The sequence below is a fragment of the Danio rerio genome, chromosome 10 (genome assembly GCF_052040795.2).
Source record: "Danio rerio strain M-AB ecotype USA chromosome 10, GRCz13ab, whole genome shotgun sequence".
NCBI lineage: Eukaryota > Metazoa > Chordata > Actinopteri > Cypriniformes > Danionidae > Danio > Danio rerio.
In genome coordinates this window covers 12,097,368-12,117,446 of record NC_141030.1, presented here as the reverse complement: position 1 = coordinate 12,117,446, position 20,079 = coordinate 12,097,368, and the positions used below count along the sequence as shown (strand labels likewise).

The 20,079-nt window shown below is 38.2% G+C and overlaps 1 protein-coding gene across 7 annotated transcripts in view; it reads left to right on the top strand.

The window, feature by feature from the left end:
* Positions 1-20,079, top strand: part of adamts6 (ADAM metallopeptidase with thrombospondin type 1 motif, 6) — a 184,262-nt gene that overhangs the window by 79,801 nt on the left and 84,382 nt on the right. For all 7 annotated transcript variants that reach the window (XR_015500852.1, XM_087270247.1, XM_087270249.1 and 4 more), the window contains one exon: positions 2,445-2,586. Coding sequence is in view for 6 of the 7 variants with exons in the window: in XM_087270247.1 (XP_087126373.1) it covers positions 2,445-2,586 (142 nt within the window). In the remaining variant the exon portion in view is untranslated. The remainder of the gene's footprint in view (positions 1-2,444; positions 2,587-20,079) is intronic.

Here is a 20,079-nt window from a genome sequence, read left to right as displayed (position 1 = left end):
TAAATTTTATATATAAATATTATATTTAATTATATATTTATAATTTATATTTCATTTTCATATTTTTTATAACATTATTTACTTACTTAAATATTGTAAATATACACTCACCTGCCACTTTATAAGAGACACCTGTCCAACTGCTTGTTAATGCACATTTCTAATCAGCCAATCACATGGCAGCAACTCAATGCATTTAGGCATGTAAACATGGTCAAGACATACTGCTGCAGTTCAAACTGAGCATCAGAGTGGTGAAGAAAGGGGATTTAAGTGAATTTGAACTTGACATGGTTGTCGGTGCCAGACAGGCTGGTCTGAGTATTTTAGAAACTGCTGATCTACTAGGATTTTCATGCACAACCATATTTAGGGTTTACAGAGAATGGTCTGAAAAAGTAAATATCCAAAGCGGCAGTTCTGTAGGCGCAAATGCCATGTTGATATCAAAGGTCTGAGGAAAATGGCCAGATTGGATTGAGCTGATAAAAGGCAATAGTAACTCAAATAACTACTTGTTACAAGTGAGGTACACAAAAGGCTCACCAAAATTGGACAATAGAAGATTGGAAAAATGTTGCCTGGTCTGATGAGTATTGATTTCTGCTGCGACATTCAGATGGTAGGATCTGAATTTGGCGTCAACAACATGGATCCATCCTGTCTTGTATTAACAATTCAGGCTGCTGATGTTGTTTTAATGTTGTGGGGGATATTTTTTTGGCACACTTTAGGCCAATTAGTACCAATTTAGCATCGTGTCAACCCCACAGCCTACCTGAGTATTATTGCTGACCTTAACCATCGCTTTATGACCACAGTGTACCCCTTTTCTGATATCTACATCCAGCAGGATAATGTGCCTCGTCATAAAGCGTGAAATATCGTATTTTGAACATGACAACGAGTTTACTGTACTCAAATGGCCTTCACAGTCACCAGAACTCAATCCAATAGGGCACCTTTGAGATGTGGTAGAACCGGAGATTTGAATAAGGGATGTGCAGCCGACAAATCTGTAGCAACTGCATGATGCTGTCATGTCAATATGGACCAAAATCTCTGAGAAATATTTCCAGAATCTAAATCTATGCCACGAAGAATTAAGATAGTTCTAAAGTCAAAAGTGTGTCCAACCCGGTACTAGTAATGTGTACCTAATGAAGTGGCCGGTGAGTGTATATATATATATGTATGTGTGTGTGTGTGTGTGTGTGTGTGTGTGTGTGTGTCAATGCAAAGCCTGAAATTTCGGGTTTGACTATATATATTTATGTGATTATTTGATGAGGACTAAAAAAGGACATCTCATCTTTGACTAATATACATTTTTGCCATATACTACCAAAAATAACACAATCCAAAATAAGTACAATGTTGGAATGTAAATTTGGAGGCTAACATTTTTTTTTAATGATCTACTTTAAGAACTTTAGTGAGCGACAACTCTGGTCCTTATATATGAAAACAAATAGCTTCAAAGTTACTCCTTCCCATTTTTCCGTTTTCAGACCAATAAAAGAGCGAGTTAGACACATACTCCATGTAGAAAGTGTCTGAAAATGCAATGGCATCCCATCAGAGGTTTAGTATGTCTTGGCCGATGCAATGTAAACTCACTCTCTTTAGAGGCAATATTGCTTTTAGGAGCACAAGGTGGGGTGGTTGCTTTAAAGTACATGCCTTCGACTGCACGTTCAGTTGCAGCAATCATGCGAATGCCAAACAGAACCTGGAATAGAGCATGAAATGTTAGCGTTTGTGTTGTTAGCGAGCCCACTATTCCCTCAGAGAGAAGTCGAGTGTATTGCTGCTGGAAAAGCAAGCGGGATAATAATTGACTGTTTTATTCAGGCGGACAGCAATCGGCGTGGGACGGACACATCTCTCAGCCGCCGGCCTGCACACCAAAAGCATCCGAAAAAGATTGCAGAGAATAAAACAAAATCCACTTCTGAACCCAGAATAAACAGTCCAACAAAACATGCACCGCCTGGCCTCTTCTCTGGCTTTATTTTTTTTACTTTGTTCGCTGCAGACGGAGCAGTGGCCCTTTTTTTTTGGAGGGTTTCTTGGGAGCGTTCATATTTCTAGCTGACTAAACAGACTAAACACAACTCTTGACTGGACGCGTGACCTTCAGTACCTTCTGCGTTTTTGTACTTGTTTAGAGTCTTTCGTCATTTTATTGGCTCTTCAAAGAATTCCATAGGAGCACCGCAGTCCCATATAAGTCCAAATCTCAGTCTTTTATGACCACTGTTTGTCACTCATGTTTCCTCCCCTCATTTCGAGTTCTGTGTTCTCCAGGTTTCTCTCCCATTAACAATAACAGCTTTTCTTTAGCTTTCATGTGAGCCTTTTTTTTTTTTTTTTCTCTTGTCGGACACAGTTGAGACCTCTGTAGAGGAGCCAATCCCATTGAAAGTTTGTTTTTTTGACAGCTCAGGTCGGGGAACGTGTCTGGACAATGAGCCTCTAAAACGAGACTTCCTGTACCCCACTGTGGCTCCAGGGCAGGTGTACGATGCAGACGAGCAATGTCGTTTCCAGTACGGAGCCTCCTCCCGCCAGTGCAAGTATGGGGTAAGAAGGCTGCAACACACCATCATGCTCTGGGAATGTAATGTTGCTGGCTGAAACACTAAACATTTCTGGGTCAGAAAATTCAGACAATTCAATTGTTCATTGTTTTAATCATACAAAACACACAAATGAAAACTTAAAAAGTCACATTTTATTCCCAATGTTTTATTTATTTTGAAGATATTTTTAGTCAAACTTCATTGAAATCTTTTCACCCACATCTCTGGCACTTTAGAACTGGACATTTTTAAGGTTTAATCTAAGCCTTCTAGAAAGACATGGTTGCTTTATATCATGACCTAACAAGCTCATGCGTCAAGTTTCGCAGATCGCTGCGTTGGAAGGTACAAGCTTGGTGAACTATGAACTGTGGAATCGCATCATTTGACTGCGTGAGACCAATTGAGGATCAAAACATGACCTCTCTGTTCAGAAATTTAAAATATGGAGCAATCACTTGCTTTTTTAATGTCTAATCATCTTATTTAATCCTGCCCCTTTACGCAGCGCCGTACAACAGAATTTTGCATGCTTAAACTCTAGTGTGACTAGTGTGATCGCAACTTAGTTTGTAACTTTTTGATTTAGTGGGTAATTTGTAATAATTTGTCATTGATACATTTTAGTATGATTTTCTAATAAGGGGTGGAGAAAGGAGTGGGGTTTGGGTGCTTTTAAAAATAACACTTTTGAAAATAAGTGAACTTATTAAAACTATTTCTCACAATTTAAAGGCACGACCCCTTCAGACATCTTGTTTTGACATCCTTCAGGGGGGATCAAGTGTTATTTAGGGGGTCAACTTCAGCCCTCAAGCCCCAAATCACCCTCTAATTCTTACCCTGAAATGAGATCTCCAACTGCAATTAAAAATGGGACAACCAAAGCTTTTTAAAGCTTTGAAACAACTTAACCCTTTGCATTGCAAAAATTTCAAAATGTTTAACAAATACTCAGGCAAAACATGGATCAAACATGGATTGGCATTTTCAAACATTAAATTGAAATTGTAACCCATCAAATTCATGTCTTGTCTAATATTATTAAATATGAAGTATTTTTTTTTTTTTTTATCAATTTCAAAGGCTTATATTGTTTGCTATTGAAATGGACCCCTGGTGGACAGTAACGGATTCCGAAATGAGACACAGATTCAGAGTTCTACATGATGTGGTTATTAATTAGCAAATAATATAAATATTATGAATGTAAACATAAGATAAGCAGGTTACATTGTAACCCAGTGTACTAACAACAAGCTGCGTGATGAGATTTGCAGTAAAAAGCAATATCGATTGGCTGTTTGCACCAGACAAAACATGACAGAAATTTGAATACAGCCATTTAAAAGCAAAGAATAGTGCACTTACTGCACACCAACAAAGGGGTAAGGTTTATGATCTAATTAATACATACTAATCCTCTTTAAATGTTTATTTTGAATCACTGATATGTGTTGGTTTTGAGTCATAGTTCTAAAGTTCAAATTCAATCGGTTTACTTAATTTTCAAGATCTGAGGTGAACTATCTGCTGCTGCTTTCAGTAGTATGGCAATAAATGTCACATGAAATGGCATTCAAACTCACATTATTCTCGCAACATGCCGGATCTGTATTCAGCACCTCTAAAATCTGATCCTGCACCTCATTTTACCCCTCATTATCCCCCTACTCCCCCGCCCTCCTCCCCCGTCCTCTATTCACTTTCACTTTGTTCCGCACCTCCCCAATCATCTTCACTTTCTTCCGCGACAACCATTCCCTGCCCCGGCTCCTAACTTATGTCTGCTACACCCCTCAGCTATCCCAACGGCCCGCTATCCCCCCCTTCACACCCTCCATCCATCCTGTCCCCCCGCTCGCTCTCTACACTTTCGTGCACAACACCTCTAAATCCTCAGGTAGTATGCCAGATCCATTACCCCGATTTGTTCCGGGACCTCGCGATTCACAAATTAAACACTGCAAACTTACATACTGCACCTTTAAGTAACCTCATTCCTTTTCATTCTACAAAAGTCTCATTAAAATGTCTACAAAGTCATAAAGCTTTTACCTTTTTACCTGAGATCAGATAAAAAATATGAAACTTGTTCAGTCCACTATGGGCAGATAACCCAAGCCAACTCAACGAAGATCCATTGAACTTCCTAAATGTTTCAAAACTGATGACATGATGAAGCCCTGTTTACGGAAATCAATTTGCTCCAAAGCACTGATTCAAAACAAAAGATTTGTGAAGGTTTCAAAAGCAGCTATCAATAACTGCAAGCATTGCAATAAAGCAAAACGTGCCTAATCTTCGAGTAACTACTAATTTGATTCTAACTAAACATGCTTTGGCAGAACATACCAGAAACTTCATCTCAGCACACGGAGTCCCACCTCACATCAGGTGTGATGTATTGCTGCATTCTGTTACATCAGTATATATATGAGAGCTCACACCAGACTATTCAGGAGGCGGTTTGGACATCGAAAGCAAGACCGCTACTTAAAGAGCTCTGAGGAGACATGATGCCGGAGGTCAAGCAGTTATTTTTACCGCTGACCCGAGGAGACTAGCCAGAGGACATGATTTGTTCAGCAGGCAACATTACAAGACAAGCTCTCTGATGTACAGAGCAGCGAGGAAAGAAAAAAAAAGAAAACATGCTGTGAGTGAATGCTGTGGTGTCTCATTTGGACTTGTAAAGAATATATCGAGTTTAAGTTTTGGTAACACTTGCCCTGATTGTGGAGAACTCTTGGAAGCATTGAGAAACACAGGTGATAGCAATCAGCTGAGATTATTTTCATTTCCTTTGAGTGCTGGACACGAGGCTGCCAAGTCGATACTCTCTCGTATCAAGTCACATGATGCCATAAATGTTGTCGAAATTAAAGATTGCTGTTTTATCAGCACCTGAAACAAGCTCCTTTAAGCAGCGTTTGAAGTGGAGCCACAAATCTTTCAGAGAAAGCTCATACTTGAGGTTTGTTTCTTTTCCTGCCGAATCTCCAGACTTTTGGAAATGATAATGATTTTTACCCAAAGAATAACAAACTTAGGCAAATAAACTGACACAGGGAGAAAAAAGAGGTTGAATGAAGCCAGGAAAATTAATGATCAATAAGAGATGGCGCTCTGCTTAGTACAAATATGCGGCTTTGCTTTCTACACCAGAAAAGAATTAAATTACCCAAGATTACAGACTTCTTTTGTTTCATTGAGAGATATATCCGACAGTGGATGAATGCACGCCAAAAAGAGAACCCTGTAATTTCTCTCTTAAGCTCATAACTGTGGCGTAGATCGGTGGAAGACGGTCTTGTAAAGAAAAAAAAAAGTCTTGCATTCCCCTGGCTCAAGTTTAATACAGCTTGTAGTGTTAGTGGATTCTGACAATCTTAATTTTTTGTGCCAACCATCTGTTTAATACATGCCTTTGGAGAATTATAACCACACCGGCAGACCAGAGGTTTGAGTTTGGTTTGGAAAAACTGTTACGGAGAGATAAACACACACCCAGAGGAGGGGGAGGAAAAAAATCGAAACCTAAAAATATATTAATATCAAAGACCTTAGAAGGAGTATGAACACCTTTTGCCTTCGATCCTTCCTGGAATTTTCTCATATACATCCTGAGCGGTGGAATTTTACGCTATTTTTCAAGAAACAAACCAATGAGCCTGGAGGTCTTTGGGACAAAGGCTGTAAAAATCCATTATTTTGCTTTAGATCAGTGCTGTTTAGATCTAGTGACTAAGGAGGATGTGGGAGGCTTTAAACTTTATCCTGCTATTTATCAAACCACCAGTTAATTAGTGGTGTATATAGGGAGATTATCACCATGGAGTATGGTAACATCATAAAAGAAAATATTTTGTGGCTGTGCAGAGTGCCTAATATGGTAAAGGGCTTTCATCAACTTCGTTTTGAGGCTGGGCTTTTTTGATATGCTATCTTGTATCTGGTTATCTTTGCTGGTGAACTTGTGGCAACATCTGTGCAGAGTTTTTCCATGTTTTGCAATTGTTGCCTTAATTAAAGTATGAATTAATTTACACTCAGTTTATTGAACTATATGACCTGAATCTTTGGTGAAAACTGAATTTTAGATGGTTAATTAAATTATTCAAAAGCGTAATTTGTTAATTATCGACAATGAAAATTAAAGGTGCAGTCGGTGATTTTCGTCAGAAACATGTATTATTGTGCTGGTTAAAAATCTCTTCACATTCCAATAGTAATTATTAAAATAAATAATATAAATGTATTTATTTGCATTTTATATTTTGCGTAAGGCATAAAACTAATAAATGTTTATCCAATTAAATAGAGTCGGGCCGACATCTTTCATAATTCCAATAAGTAACTCAAACTGTCTATCAGCAAATGCAGATTAGAACAACTACGCAGCCATTTGTGCACAGCTCAGCTGACCGATGTTTGTGCATAGACGTGCTGAACGTTCTCTCTCTCTCTCTCTCTCTCTCTCTCTCTCTCTCTCTCTCGAGAGAGAGAGAGAGAGAGAGAGAGAGAGAGAGAGAGAGAGAGAGAGAGAGGTTTAAAACAGCTTTATTATATACAGTTTTTCTTTTTCTTTTTAACAAAACATTCTCAATCCATTAAATGTTCATTCACATCATATTCCATTCATCTTTGAGTCGATTAAAAAACCAAAATTAAAGAAAAAAATGAAACCCAACTACCTTATTATTGTTTTTATAAATTAAGTACAAGCTGTTCTTCATAAACACTACATAAAATGCTTCCTAGACACCACTTTTCTTCAAATGTTATTAGATCTCTTACCAATTCATAGAAAGTAAATTCAATTTTCAATCTATTTGAAATTAAACCTTTTAACATAATCACTGGATCTATTCCACCAGCACCTGATATTTTGTTTTTTCTAGTTTTCCAAATAGACAATTTTGCTGTGCCAATAACATAATTTAAAAGAGTGAAAAGGATCTTTTTAGACATTCTATATTTTACTCCCCCTATAAAAATACATTCAGAAAAGGTCTCACCAAAACCTCTAAACCACTCTTTTAAAACATTAAAAAGGTCTTCCAATCGTGTACAACTTAAAAACAAATGTTCTACATTCTCTTCCTTACCACAAAAAGCACACTCCCTCCTAACTATTGGATTAAGATGAGACACATGACTGTTGGTAGCTATCGCCCCATGAACAAGTCTCCACTGCAAGTCCCCGATTCTTTTCTCAAGAGGAGATTTATATAGGGACCTCCACTGATCTCTTAAGGGGAAATTAGGTCCAAACTTTTTAGTCCATTTCAATAATTGTCCTTTTAGTATATCATTGTGAACATTCTTAACGCATAAGATGTATAAAACCTCTTTAGACATTCCGTCAACCGTCCATGTTTTAGAAATTCCAGTCTCTTCCTCGAACCCTCCAAATTCACAACTTGAAGATACCACCAGAGGGAGAATTTTAACTTCTTCACTCGAGTCTTCTTCTTGTAAAATCGCTCTATACTGTCCAGGCAAAAAAGAGTGTATTTCTTCCAAGAATCGTGCAGCTAAACGATGGGATCTCAGTCCTGTAAAAACCATTATGTCCTCTATCGACTTCCATCCATCCTCCGTGACCAGATGTTTTAACTTTGTACAGTTCCTTTTAATCATATTGTTCTGTACACTCCTCGAAGATATCAATGTACCATGAACCACTGGATTATGAAAAAGGGGTTCCTCCAACACCCAATATTTAGGGATGTCAAATATTCTTTGAATCTTGAAGGTTTTATTCCATGCTTGTAGCACTGATTTATAAAACGATGTAATCCCTGTTAAATCCATCTCATCAGTTTGTATCCAAAAAAGATGTAGATCATAATTCAGCCCCTTTACTGTTCTCAAGATTGCACAGGCAGTATGAGTCCATGACAACTTGCTTTTACACAAAAGTTTTTGGGCTGAAATCAGTCTGAAAGCTTGAATTTTACTTTTGATGTCTATTAATCCTTGCCCTCCTTCACAATTTGGCAAATACAGTTGTGCAGCACGAATCCAATGTTGACCAGTCCAGAAAAAATCTACTAGTTTCTTTTGTATAGACACCACTAACTCCTGTGGTGGTTCAAGCACCATCATCCTGTGCCATAGTGTAGATGCTACCAGATTATTTATTACCAAAACTCTCCCTTTATAAGACATTTGTGGTAATAGCCATTTCCATCTAGACAATCGGGCCACCACTTTCTCCAGCAGTCCCTCCCAATTTTTTTCCATGAAATTTGAAGAACCTAAAAACACACCTAAAATTTTAAGACCTTCCTTTCCCCATTTTAATCCTCCTGGTAGATCTGGAAGTCTTTTATTCATCCATCGACCTACTGCATATGCTTCACTTTTATTCCAATTTACTTTTGCAGTAGAAGCCTTTTCATACAACTCTATATTTTTTTTAAGATTATTAACATCATCTTCTCCATGTATAAAAACTGTTATATCATCAGCATAAGCAGATAACACTATCTTATCACAATTTATATAATTAGGTATTGAAAAACCATTAAGATTTTTCCTTATTCTTCTTAAAAGTGGTTCAATAACAATACTGTATAACTGGCCAGAGAGTGGACATCCTTGCCTGATTCCCCTTCTCACAGGAATTGAGGCACTCAACCCTCCTCCCACTTTCACTAACGTAGAAACATCATGATATAACAGTTTTATCCAAGAAATGAACTTTTCACCAAAACCAAAACAACTTAAAACACTAAAAAGGTAACTATGGTCAACCCGATCAAAAGCTTTTTCTTGATCTAATGCTAAAATCCCCATATTAATATTTTTTTTAATACTCAAATCAATCACATCTCTCAAAAGAAAAAGATTGTCCATAATAGATCTTTCAGGTACACAATATGTCTGATCACCATGAATAATTGTCTCCAAATAACATTTTAACCTATTTGCTAAACACTTTGCCAAAATTTTATAATCAGTGCACAACAGTGAAACAGGTCTCCAGTTCTTTAAGAAAGCCAAATCTCCTTTTTTTGGTAAAAGAGACAAAACTGCTCTTCGGCAGCTACTTGGAAGAAGTCCATTTTCAAAACACTCTTTTGCCACTTCATAAAAATCTTGTCCCAAAATGTTCCAAAAGTGATGATAAAATTCTGTAGTTATTCCATCAATTCCGGGCGAACGTCCTAATGAAAGTTGCTGTAACGCATCTGTAAGCTCTTGCAAACTGATATCACTATCCAAGTTCTCTCTTTGTTTAGTTTGCAACTTAGGAAGATCTTTAAAAAGATCCATCATACATTCTTCATCACACTGCTCAGCACTAAATAGTTCAGAATAAAAATCAACTGCAATTTTTTTCATTTCATTTGGATTGTCCGTAATTTTTCCATTTGGATAACTTAAATGAAGCATAGGATTATGTTGAACTACCTTTCTTTCTAGTTTAAAAAAATAGGAACTAGGCGCATCCATATCCTTAACCGTGCAAAAACGTGATCTTATTAAAGCATTTTTGACTTGTTCTTGTAAAATTTGTTTCAACTCTAGCTTCTTCTTATGGATTTTTTCACTTTTATCAGTTCCTTCTTCATTGTCTAACATCATTTTTTCTATTTCACCAATTTCACATTGCAATTTTTTTACCGCATCTCTAACTTTAAAAGAAATTTGAGATTCATAACTCTGACAAAATACTTTTATATGCGCCTTTCCAACTTCCCACCACTGGCATTTAGTTTCATAATTATTTTTCTCTAATCTCCATTTTTCCCAAAGATGTTCAAAACTCTCACAGAATAACTTATTGTATAATAATTTTTTATTAAAATGCCAATAATATTGTGTTCTAGCTGTTATTTTCTTATTTATATCTATAGTTACCATATGGTGGTCTGAGAAACCACTAGGGACAATAGCAGCATTTACCACTCTACTATTAAAAGACTTACATATATAAAATCTATCTAATCTGGCCCCCTTAATTTGAGTATTATTTACTTTAACCCATGTATATTGCTTTATACCTTTATTTCTGATTCTCCAAACGTCAATTAAATTGTGCTCTTTTATCACTTTAGAAAGTACATAACCTGACTGAAAATGAGGTTCTTCACCGTTTCTATCAACTTTAAAATCTTCAGTACAGTTCCAATCGCCAGCCATAATTATACAAACATTATTATCATATTTTGAAATCTGACTCTTTATATTTAAGAATAATTCAATTCTTTCAGAACCAACATTTGGTGAATAAACATTAATGAATAAAAATTCCATTCCTTCAACTTTTGCGTGAACAAATAATACCCTTCCAGCTACCACTTCTTCAGTTTTAAAAATGTCAACATTCAAAAATTTTGAAAAAAGAACCCCAACACCAGCACTTAAATTTGAACCATGACTGAGTACGTACTTCCCTTCCCACCACAAACCCCAATCTATCTCATTTGCCTTATCAGAATGGATTTCTTGTAACATAATAATATCAATTTTATTTATTTTTAAAAATTCTGATAATATAGCCCTTTTAGTCTGATCTCTCGCTCCATTTATATTAAAAGAACCTATTTTCATAAGCCCCATAATAATAGAAGAGAAAGAGACAAGGATCAGAAAAAAATAGGAAAGAAAGAACACCCAGTGTTTCAGACTCATTTACCTATTTTCTTGAAAACGAGCTTTTACGCTTCCTTATTCTTGTCAAATATTTCCCCAGTCTAAATCTCTTTTTATCACTTAATTCATCCAATCCAACAGTACGCCGTAGTCTAAGAACCGTTTTCACAAATTTATCAGTATCTGGGAAAAAATCTTCAACTTCAACTGTTCTTCCGAAAGTATCATCCAAAAATTCATTTATCTCTTGTAGAGAATAAAAATTACTGTCTTCCATTTGAGAACCCATTTCGGAAAAATCTGAAGTCTGAGAGAAAGTGTCGTCATCATCCATCATATCCTGTTTATGTTCATCTTCTAATAGGCCTTCTACAGGTCCTTCCATTTTCTCATTAAGCTTCACTAAACCACTAGCACTCGCAGTCACAGTTTCAGAACTCAAATCATTTTCATCTACAACCTCTTGTACCACTGTTTCCTGATTTTCATCATTCATTACATTTCTCTGAATCACATTCCCTTCATTCTGCTGTTTCCCAACAACGTCATTCTCAATTGTCGTTTCCGTTTCTGTTTGTTTCACTTGATTCTTCTCTCCCTCCAACTCATTTACATCACCATTGTCATCATTTGTATTTCCTTGCACTTTATGGGGACAAAAATACTGTCTATGACCAAAATCTCCGCATTCATAACACTTCAATCCAGCAGAAGCATAAATCATAAACGACTTACCTTCATTCATTACCCGAAAAGATATGTCCAACGTTGGTTCATTTAGAAACATGAAGACTTGTCGTCGAAACGACATCACATGCTTCAGCTCTGGACTTTTACATCCTAGCAATATAACTTTAATCGGACTCGCTATTTTTCCGAACCTAACGAGCTCTCGCTCAATGGCTTCATCGGGGATGAACGGCGGCACATTCGAGATAATTACCTTAGACGTTAACGCAACTAGTGGTAGTACGGGACAAAAACTCCCACTAATTGTTACACCACTCTCAATAAGCTGCGAGACAAAAAGTTCTTCCTTAAGAAAAACAACAACTGCTTTGTTCATCCTAGACGCCGAAACTATATTTTCACAGCCGATTTGTTCTCCCACAGCTATTAGCACGTCTTCCACCTTAACTCCTTGCTCTGTCATACACTTGACACCATGGCGAAGTGAAAGAGATGGCGTTCGCTCATCCACGAGCGACGCCATTCTCTCACTCACCAAATAACTTGAATCAATAAATCCAAAAAATAAGACGCTTACATCAAAGAAAGAAAAAAAGATACAGATAAGAAAATAAAGAAAAAAAGATAGTTTTTTAGTAGATAGTAGAAATCACTCTTCCCCACCAAACCTTCACCACTCTCCTACATCTCGCGAGAGAGAGAGAGAGAGAGAGCATGCGCATGTTTGACAAAAACATACTGAATCAAAACTTTTTTTGATTTAGTTTAACAACAAAACACAAGTAAATAACACTATTCCACCTAGTCTCTCCCTATATTGTTTATCACACAACTCTAAATATTCACTCTGAAATAGCATGTCAGTTTGTCTTAGTAATTCCTGCACGCTGCCAGGCAAGCACTAGTTGCGCTAAACACATGAGAGAGGGTTCTTTTGCTGTCATCTTTAAGGTGTTCGAGCTCCTGTTTCATGAAGCGTGGCTCTGGACGGCAGGGAAGGAACTGTTTCAGAGATTTATGCTAAGCTGTTAGCATTGTGGAAGATCACCTACTGCACCTTTAATGTATAGATAGATGGATGGATGAAGCGATGGATGGAGAGGCGGACAAATAAATGGATGGATGGATGGAGAGACAACTGAACAGATAGAAAATGGATGGGTGGATGGATGGATGGATGAGGAGGTAGACGAACGGATGGATGAATGGATGGATGGATAAATGGATGGATGGATGGATGGAGAGGCAGATGAACAGATGGATGGATGGATGGATGGATGGATGGATGGATGGATGAAAGGCAAACAAATAGATAGATAGATAGATAGATAGATAGATAGATAGATAGATAGATAGATAGATAGATAGATAGATAGATAGATAGATAGATAGATAGATAGATAGATAGATAGATAGATAGATAGAAGGATAGATGGATAGGCAGATGAACAGATAATTGGATGGAGAGGTGGACAAAAAGATGGATGGAAAAATGGATAGAGAAGCGGACAAACAGATGGATGGATGGATGGAGAGGAGGACAAATAGATGGATGGATGGATGGATGGATGGATGGATGGATGGATGAGGAGGTAGACGAACGGATGAATGGATGGATGGATGGATGGATGGATAAATGGATGGATGGATGGAGAGGCAGATGAACAGATGGATAGATAGATAGATAGATAGATAGATAGATAGATAGATAGATAGATAGATAGATAGATAGATAGATAGATAGATAGATAGATAGATAGAAGGATAAATGGATAGGCAGATAAACAGATGATTGGATAGAGAGGTGGACAAAAAGATGGATTGATAAATGGATAGAGAAGCGAATAAACAGATGGATGCATGAATAAATAGAGGCAGACAAACAGATGGATGGATGGATGGATGAAAGGGTAGATGGATGGATGGATGGATGGATGGATGGATGGATGGATGGAGAGGGAGAAAACCCTGGATGGATGTGGAGGCGGACAAACTGATGGATGGATGGATGGATGGATGGATAATTGAATGAAGAGATGGATGAACAGATGGAAGGAGAGGCAGATGGATGGATGGATGGAAGAATGGATGGATGGAGAGGCGGACAAATAAATGTATGGATGGTTGGATGGATGGTTGGATGGATGGATGGATGGATGGATGGATGGATGGATGGATGGATGGATGGAGAGACAACTGAACAGATAGAAAATGGATGGATGATGGATGGATAGATGGATGGAGATGCAGATGAACAGATAGATGTATGGATGAAAAGCAAACAAATAGATAGATAGATAGATAGATAGATAGATAGATAGATAGATAGATAGATAGATAGATAGATAGATAGATAGATAGAAGGATAAATGGATAGATGGATTGGCAGATGAACAGATAATTGGATAGAGAGGTGGACAAAAAGATGGATGGAAAAATGGATAGAGAAGCGGACAAACAGATGGATGCATGAATAAATAGAGGCAGACAAACAGATGGATGGATGGATCAAAGGGTAGATGGATGGATGGATGGATGGATGGATGGATGGAGGGAGAAAACCATGGATAGATGGAAAGGCGGACAAACTGATGGATGGATGGATGGATGGATGAATAAATGAAGAGATGGATGAACAGATGGAAGGAGAGGCAGATGGATGGATGGATGGATGGATGGATGGATGGATGGATGGAAGGATGGATGGATGGATGAATGGATGGATGGAGAAGCGGACAAATAAATGGATGAATGGATGGATGGATGAGCAGGTAGACAAACGGATGAATGGATGGATGTATGGATGTATGAATGGATGGATAAATTGATGGATGGATGGAGAGGCAGATGAACAGATGGATGGATGGATGGATGGATGGATGGAGATGCAGATGAACAGATAGATGTATGGATGTATGGATGAAATATAGATAGATGGATAGGCAGATGAACAGATGATTGGATAGAGAGGTGGACAAAAAGATGGATGGAAAAATGGATAGAGAAGCGGACAAACAGATGGATGCATGAATAAATAGAGGCAGACAAACAGATGGATGGATGGATGAATGGATGAAAGGGTTGATGGATGGATGGATGGATGGATGGATGGATGGATGGATGGATGGATGGATGGATGGATGGATGGATGGATGGAGAGGGAGAAAACCATGGATGGATGGGGAGGCGGACAAACTGATGGATGGATGGATGGATGGATGAATGAATAAAGAGATGGATGAACAGATGGAAGGAGAGGCAGATGGATGGATGAATGGATGGATGAATGGATGGATGGAGAGGCGGACAAAAAATGTATGGATGGATGGACGGATGGAGAGACAACTGAACAGATAGAAAATGGATGGGTGGATGGATGGATGAATGAGGAGGTAGATGGATGGATGGATGGATGGATGGATGGATAAATGAATGGAGAGGCAGATGAACGGATGGATGGATGGATGTTATTGTTTGTACTTTCTCTTGGCGTATAGAATATGCTACATAATTCATTCATGTAATATAAATCTAAAATTGCAGTAGGAATTTAGAAAGTGTTTGTTGCAGTAATTACTTTGGTCTTAGTAAAGTTTTATCTGCCCTGCACTCTCAGCTTAAGCCAGTCAGCGGTTAAACTCTGCTGGTCAAGCCTGCATGCCCTCCTGACCCTCTCAGCATGAGCATTTTGAATGGGCGAGCAGGAAACCTTATTAAAACCAGCCACAGAGGTGGAGCTTCTGCAACCTGAGAGAGGCAGTTTGCCGCTTTATTTAATCTAGATAGGCTGGGCAGCTGAGTCTTATTTACTGACCTGGGGTCAGTGGAGGTGCTCCCTGCCATAAATCTTTTTCATGGGGGCACCTCTCTGTCCTGTAAATCCTGTGAAGTTCAGGCTTTAAAGGCTCCTTGCGCACTTAAATGGGAAATGTAATGCAGGGTTCTACAAAGTTGCACTTGTAATATACGGAGAGCATTATATCTTCATAATTTTCAGCCTTCATATCACAGCATGGTTCCATCAGAGCACATAAAAGAAAACATATTTATCCTGAAGGTTTAAACTTATATGCCCATGGTTTAATGATCATTTGTCCCCTTTTCAGTGGTGAGTTAACGTTCAAATTTGGGGGAAATCATAAAAACCCTTTGCAATTCTGAGCCTTATGAACAGTAGTAGTAAAAATTTATTATATGAAGTATAGTTCATTAAAGCTTCTTGTTTATTTTACAGATTTTTGGTTTGTAATTTTTGTTGGCAAAATTAGAATCATTATCCTTTGTCATTTGTGATCATTCTGGGTCTGTGGAGGAGGAGAAATAGGGTCTGGGAGTGCACAGTGAATGGTCCTAAGTAGCGGGGACTCTGCAGGGCAGATGGAGGTGGATGTCCCGGGTGGAGAGCCATACCTTATTTCCTGGTTGGTAAATGAGATTTGGTAGGCATTGACGGGTGGCATTGGTAGTATTCCTTCGTACTGCCTGCTGGAGATGGACATGAGCTGAGTCCCACACGTTCTCGCTCTCTCTGAACCAGTGACCTACCGTGGGCATTTCAGAGGTCTCGCCAGACCATGTGGGAACAGGAAAGGTTGGCATTCTAAAACACATTGAAAGGGTGTTAGACCAGTGGAGGATTGTCGAAGGGATATTTTGCTCATACTCAGCCCACGATAGATACTGGCTTCAGGTATTCTGGTGTTGGTTGCAGTACGTCCGGAGGTAGCAGGAAATCTTTTGGATTTTACGCTCTGTCTGACAGTTCATCTGCGGGTGGTAACCGGAGGATAGGCTGACGGTGGTACTTAGGAGCCGAAAGAACCCTGGAGATGAATTATGGACCCCGATCTGATACAATGTCCTTGAAGAGCCTGTAATTATGGAAGATGTAGTGAAAGAAGGCTTCAGCCGTTTCTAGAGCTGTAGGGAGACCTTTCAAAGGGATACATTTTCAAGATTTAGAAAACTCACATTTTTCAGCTTTCAAGAACAGATGGTTTTCTCTGAGACGAAGGACATGAGATTGGTGTTCTGAGTGTATGAGTAGGGTCAGTTTTTCTCGATGATAATGTGGGGACTGATGACTGAGAATGATGACTTCTCTCGTTTGCCTGGAAATTTTACCATTGCCCAATGGTGAGTCCTGAATGGTGGTTATTTTATACTGGGTTTCGCACTATAGGAATGTGATGTTGGGCAAGGAACTTGGATGAGATAAAGTTACCAGCCGCTCCAGAATCCACCAGAACATGTATGGGGATGATACGGGAATTTACTATTAGTTGAGCTTGTATATGTGGTAAATGGAATACAGATGGAGTTAGAGTGACTTTACTCACCATTAGGCTAGGCGGCCAAACTGGGTAGGCCAAGATGAGATGGTTGGATTCTCGACAGTAAAGGCAGAGATGATTGCGTCGTAGTCACTTCGGAAATTTCATTTGGAAACTGGTTAGTAGTAGCATTTGTGTAGAGTGAGCACTGCAGTACAAAGTCATTGCAGGTACTGCGCCCCATTCACACGGGGCATCAGCGTCAACGCTTCCTTTGTCAATGCTTCACTTTAAATGGGTGACGTCAGGCATTGCCAAACTGCATTGTGGATCCGTCGGTGCCGCTTCGGTGGCACTTGCTCAACTTTTCAAGCGGCAATGGAAGCGTCAGCCAATCCGATCGCTGTATAGAAATACAGCGGCTCAGACTGTGGCCTATAGCTAACTAATTTCATTGGCTAATGCTGCTATGATGATTGCGTCAGCCTAAACTTCAGACAGGCCCTCTATCAAGCGTTGAAGCTGAAGACCCGTGTGAATAGGGCATTAGGATCGCCTGAGTAGCTCATGGGGCGAGCAAGGGCTGTACTCGTAATGACCACTGGAGCTGTAGTGACGCTCATGGGAGCGGAAGCTAGTGTCGATCTCGTGGAATGTACCATTCCAGCGAACAGGTCCGATGTACTTCATGTTAGCATAGCGTTAGCTTCCCTTGCTATGTGTGTTTGTCTTCTGGGCTGGAATCCTGTCCAGTCACACAAGGAATACATGGGGGTTATCTCTTTTCATCAATTTATTCAAAACAATGTGGAAAGTTCAGTAAGATAAGCAGGTAAGTGATATTTTTGGATGGAGAGCAGACTTGTAACTAGTTCACAATATAAACAAGGATCAATGCAACCACCATAGTTTAAAGTCACTTCCCTTAATCACAGCTTGTGAATCCACAGGTTTAGGAGTAACGTCCATAGGAGAAAGGCCAGGGAGTAGGTGAGGTGAACCATGTAATATCAATTTCAGCCACTGAATGACTGGAATCGAGGAGGCTTAGGGGACTGTGATTACTGGTGGAGGTTTGTTTGACTAGAACTCAGGTGAGAGTACACAGGTGTGATGAGAAGTGGCTGGGAAATGAGAGCGATGATTGGAGTTGAGGGAACGAGGGAGACTGGTGATTGGAGCAGCAGGAATAAGCCGGGGATGAAGCAGAGGTTCATCTATCTTTGACAAAATAGAGATTCTATACTTTATTTTAGTCTTATTTAATCATTTCAATATAGCATGGTGTGGTACAGACAAAGTTGTCATTTAATGAACATACTGTTAGCTGAACATATTCTCATCTAAGTTTATCTAACTTTTAGCTGCATTGTACTTGGACACCATATGCATGGCTGAGATCTCGGATATATTTATGAATATTACAAGAAACACAAAGGAGCAAAAACATATTATGCAACTTTTTGCCAAATCCACCCTGGAAGGTCTAAAATAAAACCACTTACAATTTGGCTTAGATTAGTGGTTCAGGGTCAAAAACACAATTTGCAATATGTACTGTACTTACTCTATGTTTAATTTGTTTAAAAATGTTATATGTTTAAAACCAACAAAAAAGGTAAAAAAAATTTGACAAACCTTTATCTGATGATTTTCCACATTGCTGAATGTTTTATGCGAATAATTTACCTGTTACTATATAACCTATATAACCGTTGTTTCATGAACTAAAATTCTCTTGATTTTTTTTTTTTTTACATTAAGTTGTTGAATATTTGTACTATAAAGATGCAGAAATATATAGTCTATTCAGAAAACAAACAATAACAATGCTCTTAAGACAACAATATGCTGTGGAAATATGTACCTTGGCCTACATTTTTGCAAAACGTATAGTACATTGCTCCGGGAACATTTCTTTGCACATTTCAGATGACAAATGCACTAGAGGGCACATTGTACATCTTTATGAATCTGAAAAAAATTAGGGTATGTTTTGTTGTACATTTCAGATACAAGTCTTCTGCTACAAGTCAGCAAGAAGGCAGGTCTTGTCATAATGATCACCTAGACCAGTGAATCACTGAATAATATCCTTCCCTAAACCCAACCAATAGTCTTTTCAAAAGCAAACATATGATAAAAGAGCACAAAAGCTTTTTTTTTTTTACCTTGATTTTACTTTTTTTTTTTTTTCATTTCTTTTAAGGAACCCATACTTCACCTGACTACAAATTGAGCTACCAAGCAAACGGATCACACCCAAAATTTTGTCCATATAAAGATAGATGGGTGTGGCAAATGTATTTGGTTACAAATTATAAACATTGTCAAGTTGTTTTGTAATGAAGTATTATAAGTATTTATTTCGATGTTGTGCTAAGAACTAAGGAAAAATAATCCATTATTGGTCAATAATATATCCCTGTAAATATCATTAGAGTGAAAAGAAAACAAATTTGTTGGCATGATATTGCCCTGTAGTGTTTATTTCACCTAGAAACTGCGGTCAAATGTATGTTAAAGTGCGTTTTTGTGGTTTCACAAAATGTTAGCTGAAGCAGATACTATCTATTAAGCCTGTGTTGGAAAAAACACAGCATCTTTGCACTGCCTTTTTTTCTGATCCCAACATTAGAAAAGACTAATGAACAAAAAAGACTAATAAACCCTATTTTGATTAAATTCCAGACTGCAAAGGAACTTGCTCCTAAATTCACTTTATTTTATCACAAATTCATTTACAAACCAGGTATAGCAACTTACTTCCATGAAAAAATGTAGACTATCAAACATACATGTGTAAGTTTAGATTGGTGGAAAAAAAAACAGCTGTCCAAAATTGTTTACGAACTAAAATGTGAATCAATCCTAACATCTGAATCTACAATTCATTAAACATTATTAAGAAGACATGTTTT